Source organism: Phycodurus eques, chromosome 8 (genome assembly GCF_024500275.1).
Source record: "Phycodurus eques isolate BA_2022a chromosome 8, UOR_Pequ_1.1, whole genome shotgun sequence".
NCBI classification, from domain to species: Eukaryota; Metazoa; Chordata; class Actinopteri; order Syngnathiformes; family Syngnathidae; genus Phycodurus; species Phycodurus eques.
The window spans coordinates 12,798,759-12,824,150 of NC_084532.1; the positions used below are offsets into that span (position 1 = coordinate 12,798,759).

Consider the following 25,392-nt stretch of genomic DNA (forward strand, 5'->3'; position numbering starts at 1 on the left):
TCTAAATTATCGGGTCATCACACTCCCGATTCATAAAAAATGTCTTTCATAAAACTGTAATTAATGAGGAACTGCGTGCAGATGTCAAAAATCAGGATTTTATTTGTTTTTAATTGATGACTGGTTGGTTATAACAAAAAAAAAAAGTATAATAATAAACGAAATTGTGTCAACAGTCCTGTAATAGAAATCAAACATTGATTAAATGTAGTTATATATTTTCCACCAAAAAAGCCACACGTACAATCCAGCAATGGAAAATGAGGCGCAACATATGCGTTCCGAGTGAGTTGTTACTATTGTGATTTAATATCTTTGCACCGAGTGACAGGCTTCCTGATCCGTTGGAATTACTGTTGATAGCTCTTTCCTTGCCGTATTACTCGATTGAATCCATTTGGGGCATTGTCTGCATTAAATAAATATGTATATCGGTAGCTTGTACTCAAGCACTGGAGCATTCCGATGATTTGAGAGACTTGTTAAATCATTGCATTGCATTGCATGGACGTGCGTTTGTGAATTGCAGTTTCGTTGTAAATCTCACACTACCAGAGCGAACGTGGAAGAAGTATCCTCGCATGAACTCATCGTGGCTTTTATCCGCTTTTAGTTGCTACAAATCCAAAGGGGATAAATTCAATATGCTGTTGAACAGCGCCATCAACTGGTGGGTAGAAATATTGCAAGTACCCAATCGTCACTGCACGCTCACGTAAAAGGAATGTGTTCTGAATTCTTTTTATTTTTGAATTTGGGGGAGATACTGTGCTTTCAGCTACGTCATTTACATTAGCATTTGCTTGTCAATATTTTTTTTAAATAATAATAATAATAGTATACGTGATACTTTATTGTATTGCTCATGTACCGACACCGAGCACAGAGGAGCCAGAGATCCTTTCCAAATGTCGCAGCGGTTTCCATTTTTAGTTCCGTGCTTATCGTCACTTTTTGTCTCCTTTGTACTATTCTTTTGGGTCATCATAAAACCAAGATGCTTATTGAGCTTTAGTATTTCCTGTCATCCTGTGTGCATCACAGATGATGATGATGATTAGGATCTAATTGTACAACCTTGGGGGTGGGGTTCCTAGAGGAAACCCAAAATAGCTGACACATCCAGAGTTTTCAGACATACGACAGTAGTACTGATCATTACAACGTAAGGGGAAACGCAATACGGTGGAGAAAATGAGGCAAGACGAAGAAATTTACACGATACACTTGTCTGTTCGCACTCAATGGTGAATAAACATTTGATTCAACTAAGAGGTGGTCATGACAGTAACATTTTTCTTCAGGTTGTGCCTGTTTTTGTTTTTCGTTTGTTTTTTTTGTTTTTTTGTGGCACAATGAGCCCAACTTGTGCAAATGGTGGAAAGGTTAATCCATCAAAAACTGAAAACGCTATATTCAGAATGACATGAACAAATTGCAAAGGTCAGTTTGCACAGGTCCGGATGTTCTGTACTGTATTTCCATAACACAATGCTCAGCACATCACCAGTCACAACGAGAATTTAATGGTTCAAACAAAAAGAAATTAAGGATACAGCACAAGACAATGTCAGAGCTCCTAAACACTTAACTTTCCACCTTTCCCTTAATATTCAAAATGATAATTTTACATATTAGGAACACATAATAAAGCCAACATATTAATTTATTCATCCGTAGCATTATTTTCTCTTGGTTGGCCATTATTAGGAAAGCACAAAATCAAGTAGGCCTTTTAATTGTATGTTCTTCATGAGAATCAACTGTTAAATTCTTTATGATGAAATGATGATGGAAAGTCAAAATTACGAATGTGCAGTAAACATTGGTTGTATTCAAGCTGACAGTAGAGCCTTGTGAAAGAAACATTTCACCATCCTATGGACATATGCTGGTCCACCATTTTGTACTTCATATTATTATACTGCTCTGTCCTTGGATGTTAGATAACATTATTACTCCACCCACGGACAACAGGGAGCTGGAGCTTGAGTCAGTCCTGGCTTTTACACACATCAGCTTGAGGTGGAGAGGGCAGGGGGGAGAAAGAAAAGAGAGAGGGAGGGGGGGAGAAAAAAAAAAAAAAAAAAAAAAAATCATGGAAAATTGCTCTTTTAAAGAAAACCACTATGTTATATCTTTCAGTGTGTAGAAAATGTATTCACTCAAGAGGATAGAGATATATTGTTCTCAAAATTATAAGTGAGGTCTGGCTGGTGCTTTGTAAAGAGCAAAAAATAAAATCAAAAAATCTCTGTTGGTTGATTTGCTTTAAGAAAAACCGTTTTCGACTTACTGTTTGACACTCCAGCATCCACGTCTAGCAAATATGGGCGTCAAATTAAAACTGCCAACAATATCAAAACAAACCAGAGCAGTGAGTCACAGACTGAAAGTCCATCTGCACTGCAGCTGGTACAATGCACAGTCATCTGATGGGGTTTCCCCTTGCTTGACCTTCTAGCGCTTAGGCCTGTAGCGAGGGAAGTCCCAGCTTTTTGTCCTCGAAGCCCTTCAATTCCTTTCACATTCGTATTATATTTAGTGCGTGCCAGTTCAGTGAGGAGGGAAGCAGGGAGTTGGGACCTAAATGGCTTCAGGTTAGGACATTTTTTATGAGGTTTGAGGGTTCTATTTCACTTTTTGTAATAGTGGAAAGAGGTGAATTGACGGTTACTGGCTGTTTAGGGGAGTTAAACGGGTGAAGCGGTGTCTGCTTATTGAAAAGGTGACGCAGTGATGTCGATTGTCAGCGTGGCAAGCCGACACACACTGAAGCGGGGAGAGACACCTCATCTACGAGTCCAGAGAATGAACTAGAGGGAACAAGACACAAATATTTACATTACTAATGCTGCTGCACAGTACCAACTCAGCACAGCTCTATTTAGTTTGAGCAGATTGGTTTTAGTACCGTGCGAAACTGCAAAAAGCACATTCATAATAATAATACAATTTATCAATAGGCGCCTTTCAGGGCACTCAAGGTCAAAATACAAACATAGTTAAAAGAAATCAAGCAATGCAATAAAAATAACATAACATAAAGCATCAATGAAATGAAAATTAAATGAAAAATAATATGGGGAATGTTAAAGTGAATAGGTGGTTCGGAATAGGTGTGTCTTGATTTTAGATATGAAGAGGGTTAATGAGTCTGTGTTTCGGAGGTCCGGTGGTAGTAAGTTCCAAAGACTCGGGGCAGAGCGGCTGAAGGCTCGGTCCCTGATGGTGGATAGGCGGGCAGAAGGGACGGTTAGGCGGATGGAGGACGAAGACCTAAGAGAGCGAGGTGGTATGGCAATATGAAGGAGGTCCAAAAGATATGGCGGGCCGAGGTTGTTAATGGCCTTGAAGGTGGAAATAATAATATTTGATTGATAATAAGATGATAATGAGATGACTATGAAGATGACGATGATGATAATAATGGCAAATTATATGGCAAATGTGAATAGGCAGTCCGGAATAGGTGTGTCTTGAGTGTTTGGATTTGAGGAGGGTTAATGAGTCCGTGTTTCGAAAGGAGATCAGTATTTCATATTGGAATGCGATATTGGACAGGGAGCCAATAGAGTTGTTGCAGGGCTGCAGTGATGTGATGAGTGGAGGGTGTCCTTGTGATAATACTGGCAGCAGAGTTCTGGAGAAGCTGCAGTTTTTTGTAGTGACTTGTGAGGGAGACCATAAAGGAGAGAGTTGCAGTAATACAGGTGGGACGTGGCGAGGCTATGAGGAAGGACAGCAGCAGCATGGAGGGTGAGGGATAGATGGAGGCGATTGATATTTTGTAAGTGAAAGGACGCAGACCGGGTGATGTTGTTTATCTGTGCTTACATTGCATTAAATGCATCCAACAATAAATTAACAAACAACAATGTACACAACCCAATTCCAATGAAGTTGGAACATTGTGCAAAACAAATAAAAAACAAAATACAACAATTTGCAAATCACTTTCAACCTATTATCAATTGAATACACTACAAAGACAATATACTGTATTTAACACAAATTGATGAACATTATAGTTTTGTTTTGTTTTTTTTGACAAATATTCATATTATTCATTATTATTATTCATTTTGAATTTGATTCCTGCAACATGTTCCCAAAAAGCTGGGACAGGGAAAACAAAACACTGGCAAAGTTGACGAATGGTCCAAAAAAAAAAAAAACACCTATTTGGAACATTCCACAGGTGAACAGGTTAATTAGAAACAGGTGAGTGTCATGATAGGGTATAAAAGGAGCGTTCCAGAAAGGCTCAGTTGTTCATAAGCAAAGACGGGGTGAGGTTCACCACTTTGTGAACAACTGCGAGAGCAAATACAGGGCTCGAAGTTAACTTTTTTCCCTTCAGGCAAGTGCCCTAACATTTTTGCTTGCCTGTGGCAAACTGAGCTTGCACTGTTCGGTCAAGTGCACTAAAATGTTTGCTATATCTCACGGTTCGGTTTTATCACAGTATTATGTAAAAACAGTGGTAAACATGCCACTGTCCCAGCTTTTTGGGAAAGCGTTGCAAGCATCAAATAAAAAATGAGTGGATATTTGCAAACAAACAAGTTTATCAGTTTGAACATTAAATATCTTATCTTTGTAAAGTATTCAATTGAACACAGGTTGAAAAGGATTTGCAAATCATTGTCTGCTTCTTTTCCTTCCAGCTTGTGCCATTAGGGGTCGCCACAGCGTGTCATCCTTTTCCATGTAAGCCTATCTCCTGCATCCTCCTCTTTTACACCAACTGCCCTCATCTCTTCCCTCACGACACCCATCAACCTTCTCTTTGGTCTTCCTCGAGCTCTCTTCCCTGGCAGCTCCATCCTCATCACCCTTCTACCAATATACTCACTCTCTCTCTCCTCTGGATGTGTCCAAACCATCAAAGTCTGCTCTCTCTAACTTTGTCTCCAAAACATCTAACCTTGGCCGTCCCTCTGATGAGCAAATTTCTAATTTTATCCAACCTGGTCACTCCTAGAGCGAACCTCAACATCTTGATTTCCGCCACCTCCAGCTCTGCTTCCTGTTGTCTCTTCAGTGCCACTGTCTCGAATCCATACATCATGGCTGGCCTCACCACTGTCTTATAAACTTTGCCCTTCATTCTAGCAGAGACTTCTGTGACATAACACACCTGACACTTTCCTCCACCCATTGCAACTCGCTTGGACAGGTTTCTTCACTTCCTTACCACACTCACCATTGCTCTGGAATGTTGACCCCAAGTATTTAAAGTCCTCCGCCCTTGCTATCTCTTCTCCTTGTAGCCTCACTCTTCCCCCTCCACCCCTCTCATTCATCCACTTATATTCTGTTTTACTTCAGCTAATCTTCATTCCTCTCCTTTCCAGTGGATGCCTCCATCTTTCCAACTGTTCCTCCACCTGCTCCCTACTTTCACTGCAGATCACAATGTCATCTGCAAACATCATGGTCCACGGGGATTCCAGTCTAACCTCATCTGTCAGCCTATGCATCACCACTGCAAACAGCAAAGGGCTCAGGGCTGATCCCTGATGCAGTCCCACCTCCACCTTAAACTCCTCTGTCACACCTCACCACTGTTCTGCTGCCCTCAAACATGTCCTGTATTATTCTAACATACTTCTCTGTCACTGCAGACGTCCGCATGCAGTACCACAGTTCCTCTCTGGGTACTCTGTCATACACTTTCTCTAGATCCACAAAGACACAATGCAGCTCCTTCTGACCTTCTCTGTACTTTTCCATTAACATCCTCAAGGCAAATAATGCTTCTGTGGTACTCTTTCGAGGCATGAAACCATACTGTCGCTTGCAAATACTCACTTCTGTCCTGAGTCTAGCCTCCACTATTATTTCCCATAACATCAGTGTGTGGCTCATCAACGTTCTAAGCCGGATGCCCTTCCTGACGCAACCCTCTGCATTTATCTGGGCTTGGGACCGGCCTACAGTTTGCACTGGCTTGTGCCCCCCATAGGGCTGCATTATTTGCAAATCATTGTATTCTCTTTTTTATTTACAATTTAAACAATGTCCCAACTTCATTGGAATTGGGGTTTGTCTTTACTCCTCAACAATATGTGGCTGTTGGCGACGGTAAGAAGACTAATTGTATATGAGGAGCTTTAGGAAAGAGACTGTGGAGTAAAGCTGGATTTACTCTGCTGGTCCAAGTGGCTAATTCCGATTGAATGTCCGTACCCAAGTAAATTAACGTGTAAATTTCAAGTGACACATTCGACTACATTGACTGAGTACAAACAACTGAAACAACCCAAATTCACAAATGCCCAAATTATAAACAATGATACGTCAATAATAAAAAATTTCAACATTTAGTTAGCCAGAGGTGACTCATCCCACCATTGATCTCAATGAGGGTAACCTCCACAACTCTAATGTGACATATTTTGACCATACTTTTCTGTTTTTGCTGTTGTTGAGATTTACAGCAGATGCTCTTCAATGTCTCTATTTGTGTTGCTTGAGCAGACGTGGGTGTATATTAGGGCTGCATGATATTGGGGGGGGGGAATCACATTGGAATTATAATTTTTTTAATCTGCGATATATATTGCGATGTGAAAAAATACAGAATCAGTGGGAAAGTTCATTTTCTACGCGAACTAGTTCAAAGTTCAGGTCATAATTCCAAAAATGAACTCGTTCAGTTCTTAGTTCATAATTCAAATTTTTTAACTACGTTCACTGGTCCAAAGACAAAGTAGTTCATAATTATTATTGACCGGATACAGTTGTTACCATGGCCACAACAACAATGGATCGGCGCATCTATTGTGTTGGTCAAAAAAGAACAAAATGGGAAAAATGTGTGGTGGTGGTCACCGGTGCTTGGGAGAAGACATTCGTTCAAAGATTGCTTGAGGTATGTTCACGTACTTTTAATACGATACTGCTCACAAGCAGCCAACAAAACGTTATGTCGCCGAGCAAGCTCGTGCTAGCACTAACAGTTGTATGTAAAATGCCAGCGTTCTGTTGAATTATGCTCTAAAGTTTCGGTGTGTGTGAATTACAACAGTAATTTAATTACAGTAAGTTATCAGCCATTATTTCTGTCATGTAATGTTGGTTTGACCTGACTGATTAGAATATATGACATGACAAGAGAATATTTTTGAAGATACTCAGTATACAGTACACAACTATACAAGTAAGTGAACAAGTCATTTAAATAGACACATTGCTCAGTCTTGTGATTGGATTGGTGATCAGGCATCTTTTTTTTTTTTTTTTTTTTTATTAAACTCGCTGATCGGCCCCAAAAATCCTGATGGTGTAAACCTTAGTTGGCACCGGTTCAGTCCACACTAGTAGCCAGCTGTAGCTTTCACCCTACAATGTCAAAAGCATGAGGAAAAATTTGAATGGTGTTTTTTTTTTTTTTTTTTTTTTTAATGAGGATTTAAAACAAGAACAGAGCTTTTGTCCTTAATGTGCAAACAGAAACACATAACACAGTATGGCAGGAATGATGGTGAAAGGACATTGATAACTTTGCATCCCTCACAGCTCTGACTGATTATATTAAAATAATGTATCTACGCTTATATTACAAAACAAATTACATATTATCACAGTGTGATCGTAGAGTGTTTTAACTATAGCATTCTGATTCAAATAATAATTTTCCTAGTAATCCATTTGCACAATTATGTTCAGTTTTACATAAGAACACATTCACTCCCATTTACGCAGTGTCCTTGACTCCACCTCACCCACTCACGCAGCTGCTGAATTCCTGCCTAGTTTCATTCTGAAGAGCGAAATAGGAAATGCAGCAGGTATAAAATCTTTTAATCTCTTGAGCATGTCCAAACAGGTCCTTCTGCTGGTCACTTTTAATATTACAGTTGATTCACTGGAGAGCAGAGCCTGTGACCCTGTGACTTTTCCGCACATGTACATCGCAATGATGATGCTCCAACAAAATACTGTGCAGCCCTAGTGTATATAACCAATCTGTGTATTTTGATGACATCAAGCTCACACTGATGGGTTTATCTGATGTGCACATTTAGTTTGCACTCGCATTAGCACATGCACACATATCCAATACGTATCAGATTTTTTACAACAGGTGGAAGATTCTGATCTAAAGATATCCGATTGCATGCGTTTTGTTATGTTTCTCTAATGCTTACATGACACATATCCTCATTGTGGGGAAAACATCTGGATATAGTAAATGCCGAAAGAGTACATTTCATGCCTGGTTTTATTAATGGAAAAGTGTCAATAGCAAATAGTGAGCAGAGGTACCATGCAGTGGCTACGCTACATAAGTGAACACAGTTTCTTCACTGAGGGAGCTTAATAGCTACTTTAACCCAACACTAACACTTTATTACCTTCCTGTGGCGGGTCGACACTGATCTCCTCTGCCTCCTCGGTTTCATCCCTCATCTCCTCGTCTTCGTCCTCTTCGAGCTCACTGGCGATAAGTTGTCGAGCCAGCTTGATATTGAGGCCCTCATTGTAGTGCTTCTTTCGCATCATTTGAAAATTTTTCTTTTTTGCTGCAAAGGAAGTGGGATAAATATCACTGTAAAATGAAAACCTTTTTATTAAAAAATAAAAACAATCGACACATTCATCTGGCAACGACTAGCCCTGATGAAATAGAACATTAAGGTTAACTTTTTTCCAGAAACGGTTCCCCCAAGAGCTCATCCCTCTGTAGTGTCAAAGAGGATCAAGCAGAAGACATACTGCACAGGAACCGTTAAACTAGGGCTACACAGTTACCGTAATTTCTCGCGTATAATCAGCATCCCCCCCCCCCCCCCCAAATTGTCAAAAGTTAGTAGTGCGTATTATACATAGGTATAGGGGAAAATGGAAAAAAACTTTCACATTTTATAAATGTATGCCACCATCTAGAGGGTATGAAAAATCTGTACACTTTCATTCTTGTGCGCCACCGCCACCTAGAGGTTATGAAAAAGGTGTACACTTTAATTTTAATATGCCACCGCCACCTAGAGGTTAGGAAACAGCATTTCACAGTTGTGCTCATAAGTTTACATACTTAGGCAGGATTTGTGAAATATATATATCTATATATATCTTTTTAATACGACTTTTTTAAAATACAATTCATGACTGAACAACAGCCACCATTAATTTTTTTATGATTTATGTTTTGCTTAATGGATAACAGTTTTATTTGAATCCTATTAAAATAAAATTTTATGTGTTTCACCTGTTCCTTCATGTTTGTACCCATCTTACAAATTCTGCCTGGGCAATAAACATATAAGCACAACTCTGTTTTCTCAATTATGAAATAAAGCAGGGCTGTGAATAAAAAATAAGAGCAAGTAAATAAAAAAGTATTACGTGTTCAAATAAAGTTCTTAACTTCAGAATAATTATTTGAAAAAAACTAACAAAATACAGATAATACTTCGTTTTGATAATATGGGTAGAAGCAAAATCATGCATTGTAAAAATGCATTACACATGGGTAGAAGGGTTTACCAGAATTGCACATTGCACATGTTAGTTATTAATATAGGAATTACAGACACATTTTCAGGTGCGCATTGAATATAACAATGATTTTTAGTACTTTGATGAACATCTTTTGCAACTACTGACTGCCTTACATTTAGAGTCTCTGAAATCAATACTACACATTTTAAGTTAAAGCTGAAAGTTTACACTTCAAACATACTTATGATTTTATGTCAGATTCATTGTGGTGTGTAAAACATCAAAATCGTTAGAACTTAAATTCTTCTGAACCTGACTGTATATGAAAATGCGTTTCGTAGGGCCCGCGATTGGCTGGCGACCAGTCCAAGCTGAAACCTGCCTCTTGCCCAATGTTAAGCGGTATAGAAAAATGGATGGATAGATTATTTGGAGCACTCATTTATCCTGAGAGAGTCAATCTTACCATACAATGTGCCAGACAGCATTCACAAAATTGTCAATCAATTGTTAAGTTTTTCCTGAGCTGCAGATGAAAAAATATGACCATCTCAATGACAACAATTATATTCAATAGTGAGGTCAAGGTTTAGCAGATGTCTTTGCTCACCTTGTTCCTCGGGGGACAGCTCCTCTTCTTCTTCACTACTTTCCACTTCCTCCTCTTCTTCCTCCTCTTTCATAAATCGAGATTCTGAGCCTTCTGCTGCTTTCAACCTTGACAAAAACAGAGTAGAGGTTTCTTCAGTTTATTACCTTGAGACATTCAATCACACCTCAACTGAAGTTCAGTTGTGAATATCTGGGAAACTTTAAAACAGGCCCTATTTGGAGTCGGAGCAGATAGGGAGAGAAATTAAGATGAGGTTAGGGGGAGGAGAGACCAGGCACAGAGAGAGAAGAGAAGAAGCGAGCATGTGAGTACTCGCGCATGAAGCAAAAATAACAGCGTTACCATTGCCATCTCTCACACACAATAGCAGAGGACAAAATGAATAATGGCTTATGGCTGAGCGGATGGTGGTGAATGACTGTGGGGGAAGGTCCCATTTATAATACTGTACTACTGCTCTCCAACAAAACTGGCCTGATTCAGTCTGTCATCTTAAATCTGATCTTCACATAAGATGTGGACAAAGACAAGGTGAATCAATCAAAAATATGTTAAAGGTCCCGTATTTTACCAAACCATCTTTTTCTACTATTTGGGATGTTATATTTGCAATACGGTGCCTCGGTAAACATGTGAAATGTAAATTTAAATTGTCCACGCATTCCTGAGTTCCAGACATCTTTCTGCCAAGGGGCCTTGGTCCTAATGTCATTTTGAATTTCTCGTGTTTAAAAAAATAAATAAATAAATAAAATACTTTTGTACCGGCATTACCACATTACTGGTAACCCTTTATTCCTCAGTGACTATGTTTTTATGTCTCAAAAGCATTCGCTGTCAATTGACTGTCTATTGTCGTACTAGACTGGCTCCAACTCCCAGTGACAAATTCGTTGTGTGTTTTTGACATATTTGGCAAATAAAGACGATTCTGATTATCTACGTCACGAGCGAAGATCTCCACCTACATCTCCGCTCCTGAGCCAGCGCTGTCAACATAACAAGCACGTGTGCGCTCACAAGTGGGTCTTCTACACGGAGGCAACCAATCAGAGGAAATGGGGCGGTCTTAGCCAAATATGGACAAAGCGGATACAAAACTGGGTCAAACAGGAGTACCTGTCAGAGGGGCCTTTTCTGGACACTCGTATGACAAATCCAAGGTGTTTTTTGTTTATTAAATTGACACTATTATACCAAGTCCATGTTGGAGAGTCAATTTGTGGAGGTCTAAATAGCTAAAATATGGGACCTTTAACATTTGTTGGCTGAGCGGGTGGACATGGTGATGAGAGAATGCAGGAGGAAAAGAGCATCTGATATCTAGAGGCCTCAGGAGGAAATAGACAAAGGAGGCTAATTGACTTGCTAGCCTGGAGCTAAGCACCGTCCTCACTGAAGCTCGTCTCATTCCTGCATTAATGCACTTCCATTAGACAGCAGAAAACAAACCCACTTCTCCCCCAACACACAGGCCTCACACAAGATAAGGGGCTCAAAAAGTAAGTATTTCTCATCCTACCAAAAATTTGTTTAGATCAGGGACCATTCAAAGGAGTTTGATAGCGATTTCGTAAATGATGCCAACTTTAATGTGAATTTCAGGCTAAGAAGATAAAGCCAGCATGCTGTCAGCCTGTAATACATTAAATTTAAAGCTATGGAGCCACGCAAGTTCAACAAGCTTTCATTTTCTATAACCTAATTGCTCACACTGATGCTCTAATCTACTTCAGCTGTTCAACAGTCCGGGGTCTCCGTTGTCGTATTTTACGCTTCATAATGCGCCACACATTTTCAATAGGAGGCAGGTCTGGACTGCAGGCAGACCAGTCTAGTACCCGCACTCTTTTACTACGAAGCCAGGCTGTTGTAACACGTGCAGAATGTGGTTTGGCATTGTCTTGCTGAAATAAGCACAGGCGTCCATGAAAAAGACGTTGTTTGGATGACAGCATATGTTTCTCCAAAACCTGTATGTACCTTTCAGCATTAACGGTGCCTTCACAGATGTGTAAGTTACCCATGCCATTGGCACTAACACAGCCCCATACCATCACAGATGCTTGCTTTTGAACTTTGCATCCATAACAGTCCGGATGGTTCTTTTCCTCTTTGGCCCGGAGGACACGACGTCCACAATTTCCAAAAACTTTTTGAAATGTGGACTCGTCGGACCACAGAACACTTTTCCACTTTGCATCAGTCCATCTTAGATGAGCCCGGGCCCAGAGAAGCCGGCGGCGTTTCTGGGTGTTGTTGATAAACGGCTTTTGCTTTGCATAGTAGAGCTTCAAGTTGCACTTACGGATGTAGCGCCAAACTGTATTTACTGACATTGGTTTTCTGAAGTGTTCCTTAGCCCATGTGGTGATGTCCTTTACACATTAATGTCGTTTTTTTATGCCGTGCCGCCTGAGGGATCGAAGGTCACGGGCATTCAATGTTGGTTTTCTGCCTTGCCGCTTACATCCAGTGATTTCTCCAGATTCTCTGAACCTTTTGATGATATCATGGACCGTAGATGATGAAAGCCCTAAATTCCTTGCAATTGTACGTTGAAGAACATTGTCCTTAAACTTTTCGACTATTTTCTCACGCACTTGTTCACAAAGAGGTGAACCTCGCCCCATCTTTGCTTGTGAATGACTGAACAATTCAGGGAAGCTCCTTTTATACCCAATCATGGCACCCACCTGTTCCCAATCAGCCTGTTCACCTGTGGGATGTTCCGAACAGGTGTTTGATGAGCATTCCTCAACTTTATCAGTCTTTTTTCCCACCTGTCCCAGCTTTCTTGGAACGTGTTTGAGCCATAAAATTCTCAGTTAATGATTATTTGCTAAAAACAATAACTTTGATCAGTTTGAACATGAAATATCTTGTCTTTGTAGTGTATTCAATTAAATATAGGTTGAACATGATTTGTAAATCATTGTATTCTGTTTTTATTTATGTTTAGCACAACGTCCCAACTTCATTAGAATTGGGGTTGTACAAAACTGAACCAACTTAACTAGCCCTTTGTTTTTTGAATTCACAAACTTTGACCACGTCGCCTTCACATCCCTTGCATGCTCATTGAATTCTTACTTTGATGTCAGGTCATCCACTTGGAGTGCAGTCCGACCTTCCGAGTCGCTCAAGGCCCCCTCATCCTCGTCATCCCCAACCATCCTAAAAAAAAAAAAACACATTTTAAATTCCTCAAGACAAAAACTTGACAGTCACGACAGGTGAAAAGGATGTCATGCAACCTTCCCCGAATCATTCTAATGCATACAAACCCCATACCTAAACCTTCCTATCCTATGATTTATTAGGGCTGTGAACATGCTACATAAATATTCTGTCTTTTTTTTCTTTCCCCTAAGTAAAATATCACTGTGATAAAATTTAATAACGGAGGACCTGTTATAAGGTGTGCTGGGCTCATCTATCTTCATCAGGCCGTAATCTTTGTCTGCTGGATGGTATGTGGCCAGGATATTCATCTCATCCCACTTCTGGGATTTCTTTCTGTAAAAAAAGACCAGAGCAAAAGCAGTGACAAAGTCAATCATATACTAGGGTATTGTGACCACGACAGACTGCTACCAACCGCCGTCCTCAATCCCAAAAGATCTTTCCAGGGCCGAAAGCAACCACATTTAAACTGGGGCTGAACATGTCCCAGTTTTTATTTCTGACTGCATCATTTTGTGATCACTCAAGACCAAATGCATGAAAATATCATGAGCATCAATTTCTGAATCAGTATATGAAAATGACTTAATATTTGATTTTGTGACAGTATTTTAGCAGAGATGCAAGTCAGGTAATTTCTGCTCTGTCATAAAAACCTGCATAACCACAGGGGGGAAAGGAACACAACCAACCACAGTTACAAGATAAATATAGGTTCATATTCTGATGACTTTACCCGGAGGTCTACAGCTGGCAACATTTCACTTGGAGATACCTAATTAAATAAAGCGAGTCATGAGAGAGAGGTGAGCAGCACTATCAGGTGACAGAGTCGGAAAGTTCTGCCCTACTAACTTCTGTGAAATGAACCATTCAAAAACGGCAGTGGGCAGTGGTTTACTGTGGGGATAGATGCTGGTTGCACCGTACAAGCACACATGAATCAAGTCGTGGTTTAAACTAAGAATCGCCATAAAACAGATTTGTTGATTGATTATTTGTAAAGTTTGACATTTGGACAGACTAAAGCTGGGCATGCCATGTGCCAATTAAGCCCGTTTCACACCCGATTCAAACTCATCTTACTGAGACACATAACCAGGAAAATGTGTTTTAAGTTGTTGGCAAACTAAATGAATGAGTGTACAGGAGGGTCATTGTTGAGACAACGCGTAGGGGAAAGCTCATATTGGGTCTTGTGAAAAAATATTTTTTTAATGGCAAGGAGCCATCAGGAACCGGTGCACGTAAAGACAAATCAGTAAGATATCAGAGGTTTTTCTGGAAACCAGTGAGTTATTGTGCATCCTAAGCAGCTGACAGTAGTACTTTAGCATTAATACATTTATTTTTCGACATGTGTGCTATGCAACTTTGGGCGTTCATTTTGCACCACTTATTCCAAAAATGGGCAACGTGAAGGTTGACATTACAAGACTTCACCATATCTTGTGCCTCAATGTTCCTCACAAGCTCCATTCAGATTAGGGGTCACTTATTTTTACTCTTGTATGACTTTTAAGAATGTCAACTGTGACTCAAGAAATCGACTGTCCACTTGGGTTTCCATCATTTCTATGGGAAAACTGTCTCGACGTAAAGGATTTGGTTCAACCATGGTGCTCAGTGTTTGGTGCTTGGCTCCACTCCAGGAACCTTTTAGAATTGTTTTTTTCCCCTTTACCGCCTCACTCACTTACAGAGGCTATTTTGGGATCAACGCAAAAAAAAGCTTGATTCACTGCTGGGAATGGAATTCACTAATAGCTGTCATCTCTGGCCTAATTTCACAGAGCGATGCTCTGACATTAGTAGCTCATGTCTAGAGCTGCTGGCTAGGTTAGCAGGTGGCACAATGGCTGATACTCACTAATCACAAAATGCCTGATAGAGCGGTAAGACCAGTGAGTTCCCGGTAGTCTTTATTTTATGGTCTCCTACACAATTTGACAAATAAATGCCTAGAAAAGCACACAAACAGGATTTTCCTTAAGAAAATTCTGTGATGACGACAGAGGTACTGGACCAGTCTACAGTACACATACTCGGTTCAGTTTACTTTACAATGTATATTCTCCCCCAAAATTGTGCTGTGTGGACAATTTTACATCAGGCCTCTAAATGCCCATTTACAGTACATTCATCAACAAAAGAAGTTAAATTTTTTAATAACAACAAGACAAATATGAGCATAATTTAAAATTCAAAGCAGAGTCGACGTCTTTGTTCCTAATTTGTATTTTTGACAGAAAAGAAAGACTAAGGATGGTAGAAAAAAAACTGGAAAGACAAGTTAAGCACAGTTTTCGTTCACACTCCCAGCTTCCTAGACCTCTCTGCTGGAACTGGTATTGACAAACATTTTGTGAGCAATGGAAATGGTTTTAGCTATTTGGTGACTGGTGATAGGGCTGGACTGAAAGGCTGTATACGGATTTTTTTAAAAGGAATAAGGCAGGGCAAAGAGAGTTTCTTCCCTAGTTGAAAAATATGCAGTTGTATGTAAAATGAAAAGTTAGATCAAACGAAATAGATGAAATAATAATAGTCATTATCACTGAGTCACGTTTTTGTTTTTCTTCGAACAGTGATGGAGCACAATAGTACGTTTTTCCCTCCAAAATATTCAACAGTGCAAATAACAAGGGAAATCATAGGACGTGGTTGATTTGATTTTATAATTTGTGTGACAATTAATGTAAAAACAATTTTGATGTGCTTGGTGCATCACCACTACGACGGTAATTACTCTATTACGCTCGTCATTAGTGGTTTATTATTTTTTTAACGGTTCAATTCTGCTTAAACCTAATGACAATAAGGTTAACATGTTACTCTAAGAAACACCTCTAATATTGCTACTGGGATTTAAAATGACCTATATCGGGATATAAAAAGTTGTCCATATCGCACAGGGCTAGTCAAGCATGTAGTAAACATATGGTTACGAGTGTTATTGTCGTTTACAATAGTGTAGAATTGCACCGCAACACCCATTCGACAACGACTAATTACAACCGTTTTTTTTGTTTGTTTGTTTGGGTTTTTTTGGAGGGGGTGGGTACTTATTGACAGCAGATGGTATGTACAGTATTCAATTAGGATTCGGAATTAAATAGCAAATGTGTTTTAGGTTGCAAAATAAGGACGTGTTAAATAATAGATTATGTGCCCATTAGTAACTCAGTTACCAAGACAGGTGAGAAGGGGGTATGATATAACATCGTGACAGTGAGTAAAGTCAACGTGACAATATGAGAGACCAAGCAATATCTAATACTGGGGACCTCTAGGGACCAAGCAATATCAAATACTGGGGACCTCTAATACTTTGGGTGTCAATATCAACTTTGATTTGTTCATTTGTCCTTCATTTAACAGGTGGAATGGGAAATTATATGGTTTCTATGCTTTAAGAATCGCTGCAATCCATGAATGAGCGTGGTTGTTGTTAAGCTAGCTGTCGTCATGTAGGACACACACAAGCACACACACGACGGCTACAGGGACCACTCACTGCTGGTCTTCATCTGAAAGTCCGGGAGTTTGTTCCGGTTTATCTCCCAGAAATTCGCCAGGCGTAGAATGAACGCTGCCGGTGTCATTCTTGTTTTTCAGGATGCCTTTTATCGGCCGCGGAGCTGCCATTCCCACACGTAGGATGCCTGTCAAAGCGGGCTCGCTCGCTCCCGCAGGTGTTGATCCCCTCGACAATTTCTCCCTCTCAGTAGTCAAAGAGTGGATCAAACATGCTCGCCTTCATAACTCAACTATCTTCGGTACGTTCAGGAAACCCCTTTATAGGATCCACGGAGGAGGAGCACATTTCTCTTCTGTTGGTTCACGACTGGCGGGGGAACTATTCTGTGAGGAGCGGGCGGACTACGGACAGTTTATCGCGATATTTTGAAAACGTGAGTGTCGTGTAACATTTGGGCCCCTCTGACATTTCTAAACTGTGCTGGGTTTCACCTTTTTAAACCGCCTGATAGTGTTGTTTTTCGTTTTGGAAAACAAATGTGCATTTATGAATTTATTTTTAAAGGTACTATTTTTTTTAACAAAAAAAAATTAATAAATGAATACATTTAATTTTGTTTAAAAATACATGCGTGGTAGAGGTAGTAAATTAATCCCTAATTACCACATTGACATTTGGGGCAGTGAGGGAGATTTAGCAGAACAGAACGCATAGGATTATAAATACAGTGTAATTCAAGTATTAACGCAAGGGCGAGTCTAGGTCGAGTACTTTAGGTAGGCCTAATTTTGGAAAGTACCCTTCTACCCTTCTGAAATTTGATCAAACTTTTTAGACAAGACCATTTGGTGGGCAACCCAAAATAGGGCTAGCCTCGCCACTAATAGATAATAATAATAATAATTATTATTATTATATTATCTATTAGGGCGGCACGGTGAACGACTGGTTAGCATATCTGCCTCACAGTTCTGAGGACCCGGGTTCAAAACCGGTCTCGCATGTGTGGAGCGTGCCTGCGTGGGTTTTCTCCGAGTACTCCGTTTTCCTCCCACATCCCAAAAACATGCATGATAGGTTAATTGAAGACTCTAAATTGCCCTTAGGTGTGAATGTGCGTGCGAATGGTCGTTTGTTTATATGTGCCCTGCAATTGGCTGGTGACCAGTTCAGTGTGTACCCCGACTCTCGCCCGGAGTCAGCTGGGATAGGCTCCAGCACGCCTGCGACCCTAGTGAGGATAAGCAGTATGGAAAATGGATGGATGGATATCTGTATCATGTATTTGCATTTAAATATGTATAAAGAGAGAGAGAGCATCCTGTTCAGGACCTGGAGCCTATCCCAGCTGACTTCAAGCAAAATGCAGACTTCTATTGCAAGACCTTTTAACAGTAAACAGCTAGATGGTAAAAATGGTAAATGGACTGCACTTATATAGCGCTTTATCTACTCCATCACAGTGACCAAAGAGCTTTACAAAGCCTCACATTCACCCACTCACACACACATTCATACACCAGTGGGCGGCTGCTGCCATGCAAGGCGCTGCCAGGCCCACTGTGAGCAAATTATGGTTCAGTGTTTTGTCCAAGGACACTTCAACATACAGACAGTCATAGCCGGGATTCAAACCGGTGACCCTTCGGTCACTGGATGACCCGCTCTATCTACTGAGCCACAGCCGCCCGACTGCATATGTGTTGCAGATATCCGTAATTTAGTTTTGTCTCGTCAGAAAGAACATTTCAGATTATTGTACAAATACATTATTCCTGTCCACAATTGTCATTTCAGATATCCGCAACATTATTCCGTCAAGACAAATGACATTATTTGCCCTTCATGTGTTTAGGGTTTCTTGTTATAGATAGAGATACAGATACACGGTGGCACGGGGAGAACATGCAAACTCCACACATGCGGGTCCGGAATTTGAACCCCGGTCCTCAGAACTGTGAGGCAGATGTGCTAATCAGTGGGCCGCCATGCCGCCGAAAATCATCCAATTGTCAAATTTTACCTTATTGTTCCAGACATTATTCACTACAGATCTTTGTTTAGCTATCTATGCCAGCAATGTATATTGACAAGCAGAACAATTAAATGCTATTCCACGAGATGACAGAAGGTACACAGTTAACCTCTGTATCCACTATTTGTGACATTTCTGTTTAGTGATATGACGTGAGATTTTTTTTCTCATGTAAAATATGTAGCATACCTCAATAAAGTTTGGGAAACACTGCTTTAAGACATGAGGTAGGAAGGATAGAAACCTGGCCACTGTCAAGCAGTATATTGCTTTTTCTCTGTCCATTCGGCCTCTGGGATGCTAAGGTGAGTTGGATAAGCAGTGGGAGGTTGGTGATGCGCCAACAAATGCTTGCCATGGAATGTGTTTTCTGGTAAGAGGTGGGAGTGAAGACTGGCCACCACATAGGCCATTGGGTCCTTCCATGATGTCAACCAATGCACTGTCCTCTCTGCCCTTCATCTGACTATGTTTTGGCCTGCTCTGGGTCGCCTTAGTTAAACCAGCAGGTTTCATAGGCAGCATGCTATGAAGATGTGGCAACATCTTGTTGGTGGAGAAAACTAAGTAGCTGGTAGTTCGTTTGGTCTCCACTCTCCTTGGTTTGGATGACATCTTTTGTTCAGTGAAGCCATCAATCAACAGCACTTTGCGATTTAAGGCATGCTGATAGCAACCTGAAGCCATCCTTCGTTGGACTAGGCGTAGGCAGCGTCTCATCTGAAGGTAGATTCGCATGGGGAGGGGCATATTTGCCAGGCAGACCACTGAACATAGCTTCTCTGCTAAGTAGCACGCACACTCTCTGCGTCCATGCCAAATGGCAATTTTCAAAGGCTCTAGTCCAGCTGCATCCCAGCATCCCAAGGTCATAATATTCTTGGTGACAAAGAGCTTGAGGATGAGGAGCTGACTGCTCTCTGCAGCTACATGGATGGGCAGTACGGATGGACCCCCACCACTGGCAGTACGGATGGACCCCCACTGGCTAATCAGCATGCGCACCCCTCTGCAGCAGTCAATCTGCCAGCACTACATGGCCAAAAGAGGCCGCGATGTAGAGCGCTACCCGCAGTTAAAACCTGAAAAAAGTTGAGGAATAGTTTATGCAGATTTACAGTAAGATTTTTTATTAAAGGTTCTGAGACATGATTACAAGCCTATCCTCTGATAAATGACTCTGGACTGTTGCTCTGTACTCCATCCACCCATCTCAGATATCCAAATGGAGGTTTGCACCTAAGACAGAAACAATGAATGGATTTATTTTATTTTCCCATTCCATTTCATTTTTGCATTTGTTGGATTACACAAAAATTACATGGTTAAAATGTCCCTGACAAAGACATTTTCTTTTTTCATCGTAAAAGTCACAACTGAAGCGTTCTTTCTCTCTCAGTAAGTGGTAGAGTCTTGTCCAACTATTCCTAACGTCTCTAGTGATGTACTCCATGAACCAGGAAGTAGCCTGCTCACCCAGAAGAAGATTGTCAAACAAATACAAATATGTTGCTCAACAATATTTTCAATTTTTGTTCCATTTATTGTCCTTTGTTTTTTAAATTTAAAATAGAAGTGTGCAACTTTCTGGAAAAAATCAACCCTTTTTGCCAGTTTCGTTTTGCAGTCCTACATTAGTCAAATTATCAGTGAAAAAAATCTGCCCACTCTGGCTCCATATAGTACATTTAATTTGATTTTTGAGAAACCACCGTGCCCAAGGAAAAGCACCCAATCAGAAACAGAAGGTGTGACTGATGAGGTATCAATCATTTGCCATGCACTCACGAGCACACTCTTTGCGGGCACACCGCGATGGTCTCGTGCTGACCTGTTACCCTGGGGTTCAGGAGCTTTACTGAAACTATGGCATAATATCCACCTCTGGGAAATGAAAAAAAATGCCCATCCCTTATTTGCCAACAACCAAGCATAAGACTAGCAAACTGAAGCAGAGCGAAGGGACCTCATGCAGCTGAGAGGATTTAGAAGCAACATGGAATTAGCCACATTTCTGCTTGAAATGTATGTTTATCACTTTTCTACTCTTTTTGATTTTACACTGATTGTATATTCGAAAGAATAAAACTTTAACCCAATAACATTTAGAGTTACAGTTACAGAAAAACTCTATTTTACGAATAACTAGTCATATGGCCAACGTAGCAGCCGTGGCTAATGTTGGCTTGTTTACAGTGCTAATGCCAGCTTAGTATTGCTAGCACTCAGTGTTGTCCCTGAGTAAGTTCAATGAACGAAAGTGGATCCGCTTTTGGAGCTTGGGTGGCACCTTGCGCCTTGTCTCTCCCTCTCACACTCTTTCTCCCCAGCAATCAGCATCACCTGTGCCGCGCACCTGTCTTAAGCAGCACTGATTCCTGCCTGCATTTAAGCCTTTCAAGTCCTGCAGCCTTCGCCTGAGTATTGACACTTGTGTGTGAATCACTGGCCGATGCTAGGACTTCCTGGTTTCTGTGGTATGCAAGTAATTATCCGACGACCCGCATCTGTACTCACCCGATTTTGTTCTCTCCCACCTCCAGTGTACCTTCCCCGCCTCGTTGCCTGCTCCAGCCATGCCGCCAGGCCACACCACCTGCTTATGTTCCCACTTCCTGCTCGCCACTTATCCCCGACGGCCCACCACCTCAACTTGGAAATCCTTACCCTGTGCCAACATTCTAAATCTACTCACTCCACCTCAGTCTGCTCTTGCGTCCAATCCAACTCATATCCGACTTCGCACCGTGACAAATAGTGGCTATAGAAAATATAAATATATCATATAAATAGCATTTAAGAGAAGACATCTATACAAATACATTCACAAAATAGAAATCTAAACTATTCTCCATGCATAAACTATCCAATTCAATCTATCAGCAATGTTATTTGTCCATCCATCCATTCTCAATACCGCTTATCCTGTTCAGGGTCGCCTATCCCAGTTGACTTCGGGCGAAAGGTCGACTACTGAACTGTTTGCCGGTCAGTTGCAGGGCAAATATAGACCCGGACAACCATTCGCACTCACATTCTCACCGTCACTGAGTGGGAACTGAAACCACGCTGCCCGCATCAAAGTCAGGCGAATGTACCAATGTTATTTGTTTGTTTGCAAACTAGAGTGCTGAAGTTTATTTGTCTTTGAGATCTGATTAATCTTATTAAATAGACTTCCTTTTTCTTTAAACCAGGATTGAAAACAGAATTGGTAGAGGCAAATTAATTAATTAGTTCAACTGAACTCCTCTCCAATCCTGAATGCCCGGAGTCGTCATGCAGGGCAGTCTTGACTGCCTCTCTGGCAGGACTAGCTGCTCCACCACTCCACTTTGGCCGTCCTGGATGCAGCGGTACATGATACCGTCCCTTATCACTAACCTCCTCCACTCCTTCTAGAGAAGGCACACTTGCCCACCACTGTTCCTGGCCTCGCCAACCCCTTACAGACCTCTGGAGGGAACAATGCATCTCACCCAGCTCAGTATTTAAACTGCTAGAGCCTGTGGTTACCGGGGCTATCGTGGGCGAGCAGCGGGGCTTTGTTCTGGACTGTGATATCGTTGAGACCTCGGAAATCAATCCAGGGGTGGAGAGTGGCATCTTTCTTATCAACAAAAAAGAATCCTGGCCCCAGTGGAGAAGAGGAGGGCCGGATGGGTCCGGAGCTCAGGGATTCGCAGACATAATTTGCCATAGCTTCCTTTTCTGGATGTGACAGGTTAAATAGCCGGCTGGAGGGGAGAGGGGCACCAGGCAGGATGTCAATGGCGCAGTCATATCGGCAGATGGCAAGATCTTTACTGAACACTGGAGAGAGGTCGTGGTATTCCTCCGGAACCCGGGAGAGATTGACAGGTATGGCAGGTGGCGGAGGTTTACTGGAGGGGGGAACGGCCGAGAGAAGACAATGGAAGTGGGAGAAGGGACTCCAACCGGTGATGGACAGGTGAGTCCAATCGATGACAAGGAGCCAGGGGATTCCAAGGACTAACGGAGTACCCAGGGAGGGAATGACAAACAGCTGATGGCTTCACAGTGATTACCGGAAATGAGCAGGGTGAACGGTGCAGTTTGACAGGGGAGATGAGATGCCCGTCAAGGGGAAGCTGAAGCTGACACGCCAAGCCCTCATGAATAAAACTCTCAGCACCGGAGTCAATGAGGGCTGTAATAGGGGTGTTGCGAACAAGACCAAGAATACCCAAGGGAACAGTCATGCAGGAGGGAGAGTTGGGAGAAGTGTTGGCTTGGCTCACCACGGCGCTCTGTTTGTGGGGAGCCCTTTCTTTTGATTTTATTGCACAGGTGGGTATGAAGTGGCCCGGGTGTCCACTGGGTCCATGTTTTGGCCAGAGTATTCTGTCATGATTAGTAATCATACGGTTTTGGACTGGACCCAAACACAGACGGAGGTAGAGGAAGTAGTTGAGAATGGTTTATTGATGAATAGTTCAAGGTCTGGGTTTCCAAGGCGCTATGGTGGTACGTGAGAGCAAGGAGCGGCCAGGAAATGGGAGCGTGGGTGGGTGGAATGGCTTGACGGCATGGCTGGAGCGGGCAGCGGAGCGGGAGATACGGGAGGACACTGGAAAAGGAGAAACAGCAGGGGGTGGATACAAGCACGGGTGTCAGCGAATAAATCTTATTTTCAAAGGAGTAAAACGTAGGCTGTTGTACCGCATAGTAGCGAGAATACTCTGGCGTCCGGTCCTTGGGTCAAGCAGACTTAAATACAGGCAGTGAAGATTGCTGATAGAAGACAGGTACGCGGCCAAGGTGGTGCTGATTGGTAAGGGGAGAGAGGGAGAGGGAGAGGTGCGGAGCGCCACCCAAGCTCCAATAAGGGGACTGCAGGACACAGACCCTGACAGATATATTGTATTTAATTGATTGTATTATATTGTGAGGCAACAAAGTATCACTTTTGAAATAGCTACACTGTAAAATGTAGGGACTGCATTTAGCAGGTGACCAAACAAAACTGTTTGTACAAGGTAGTAAAATACAGAAATAAACCTGACAACGATGTGACATCATGACATAAGGTAAGGCGCATAAGGTTGTTTATGTAGGTATGTAAAAGGAGAAAACCCCCGCAGGCACAGAGGGAGCATGCAAACTCTACACAGGCGAGGCCGGGATTTGAACCCCGGTCCTCAGAACTGTGAGGCAGATGTGCCAACCAGTTGTTCACCGTGCTGCCATTATTGTTATTATTTGGTTTGGTGCTGCTACAAAAAAGGACAAACTCCGACTGCAACGGACAATCAAAACTGCTGAAAGGATTGTCGGTACCCCCCTACCCACCATTGAGGACTTGCACGCTGCCAGAACTAAGACAAGGGCGTGCAAAATCCTCTCGGATCGTCTGCACCCCGGTCACCAGCTCTTCCAGCTCCTTCCCTCAGGTAGGCGCTACCGATCAACGCAAACTAGAACTAGTAGACATTCCAACAACTTCTTCCCTTTTGCGATCAACTTCTTAAACACCTAACCTATAATTCCATTACAACAAGCTGGAATTTTTTTTATTTTTTGACTTGAGTTCGTTGTCACATTTGTGTGGGGCCAATTATGTATTACTCGTGCACTCACTGTAGTTGTCTCGCCATGCTGCACTATTTGCATATACTGGCCACTCATGCCAGAGGAGCATCTGCTCCATTTGCACACTGATTGAGGAGTATCTGTAACATTTGCACAACCATCATTGTCCCAGCTGATCGCACTACTCGTCACTTTAAACCGCATACACTCCTTGAAGTCTCAGCGCCCTTTGCACATTGGTCATTGCACCGGACTATTGCAATATTAGTCGTTCGAACTGCTCTAAGTGCTAGAGGACTCTGCATCTTTTTGCACAATTGTTTTTTGTCAATGTCTTTATGTCCCCAAAGTGTTCTGTAAATTGACTGTCTGTTGTACTAGAGCGGCTCCAACTACCGGAGACAAATTCCTTGTGTGTTTTGGACATACTTGGCAAATAAAGATAATTCTGATTCTGATTCTGATTATTATTATTATTGTCCACGGTGCTGCCATTAAGTCATCCACTGCCACCATAATATTTTTATTTTACAAATAATTAACATAAAATAAATACAGTGTGACTTAAAAAACAAGGGCATTTAATATTTTGATTACATGTCAATTTCTACAAGTCAATGACAAACACAAAATACAACATCCACAGAATTCAGCATTAAACCCCTCACACGTTAATACTCATCTAAATTGAACAATGAAATGAAGACATACTATGAATGGCTTGTAAAATATTGAACAGATGATATTATCAGCAATGCTCACTGTTAAGTACTGATCTATGGGTGCGCCCTTGCTCCATGTGTAAAGGTAGTAAGTGTTAAATTGGCGTTCTGTATGACGCGATGACGTCACAATGCTCGAGCGGTTGAAGCGGAGCATGTCGTGTTGAGATGTGACTGAAAGAAATTATATATGCCTGTTGGAGCCTGAAAAGTTAATCGTGTTGTCCTTCTTATTTTCCCACCACGCAAGAGCGCGTAAGAATTCTCACAAACAATAATAAACAGTCACTTCTTGTGGCAACGTTCAGCTACTACCTTACATTCACATGTTATATTGCTAAACATAATG

General features: G+C 41.5%; 1 protein-coding gene across 3 annotated transcripts; it reads right to left on the reverse strand.

Moving 5' to 3' along the window:
* Nucleotides 1-1,510: 1,510 nt before the first annotated feature.
* ppp1r2 (protein phosphatase 1, regulatory (inhibitor) subunit 2) lies at nt 1,511-17,129 on the reverse strand. Of its 3 annotated transcripts, none has more exons than XM_061684357.1 (6): nt 16,770-17,129; nt 13,478-13,585; nt 13,160-13,243; nt 10,064-10,170; nt 8,367-8,534; nt 1,511-2,816 (listed from the first exon to the last, which is right to left on the reverse strand). In XM_061684357.1, the coding sequence occupies exons 1-6, from the start codon at nt 16,898-16,900 to the stop codon at nt 2,797-2,799; spliced, it is 618 nt and encodes a 205-aa protein (XP_061540341.1). In that variant the 5' UTR covers nt 16,901-17,129; the 3' UTR covers nt 1,511-2,796. The 3 variants fall into 3 exon arrangements, with proteins under 3 accessions (XP_061540341.1, XP_061540342.1, XP_061540340.1); XM_061684358.1 differs by lacking the exon at nt 1,511-2,816 and adding an exon at nt 4,190-7,350; XM_061684356.1 differs by lacking the exon at nt 1,511-2,816 and having other exon boundaries at nt 7,368-8,534.
* Nucleotides 17,130-25,392: the final 8,263 nt, after the last annotated feature.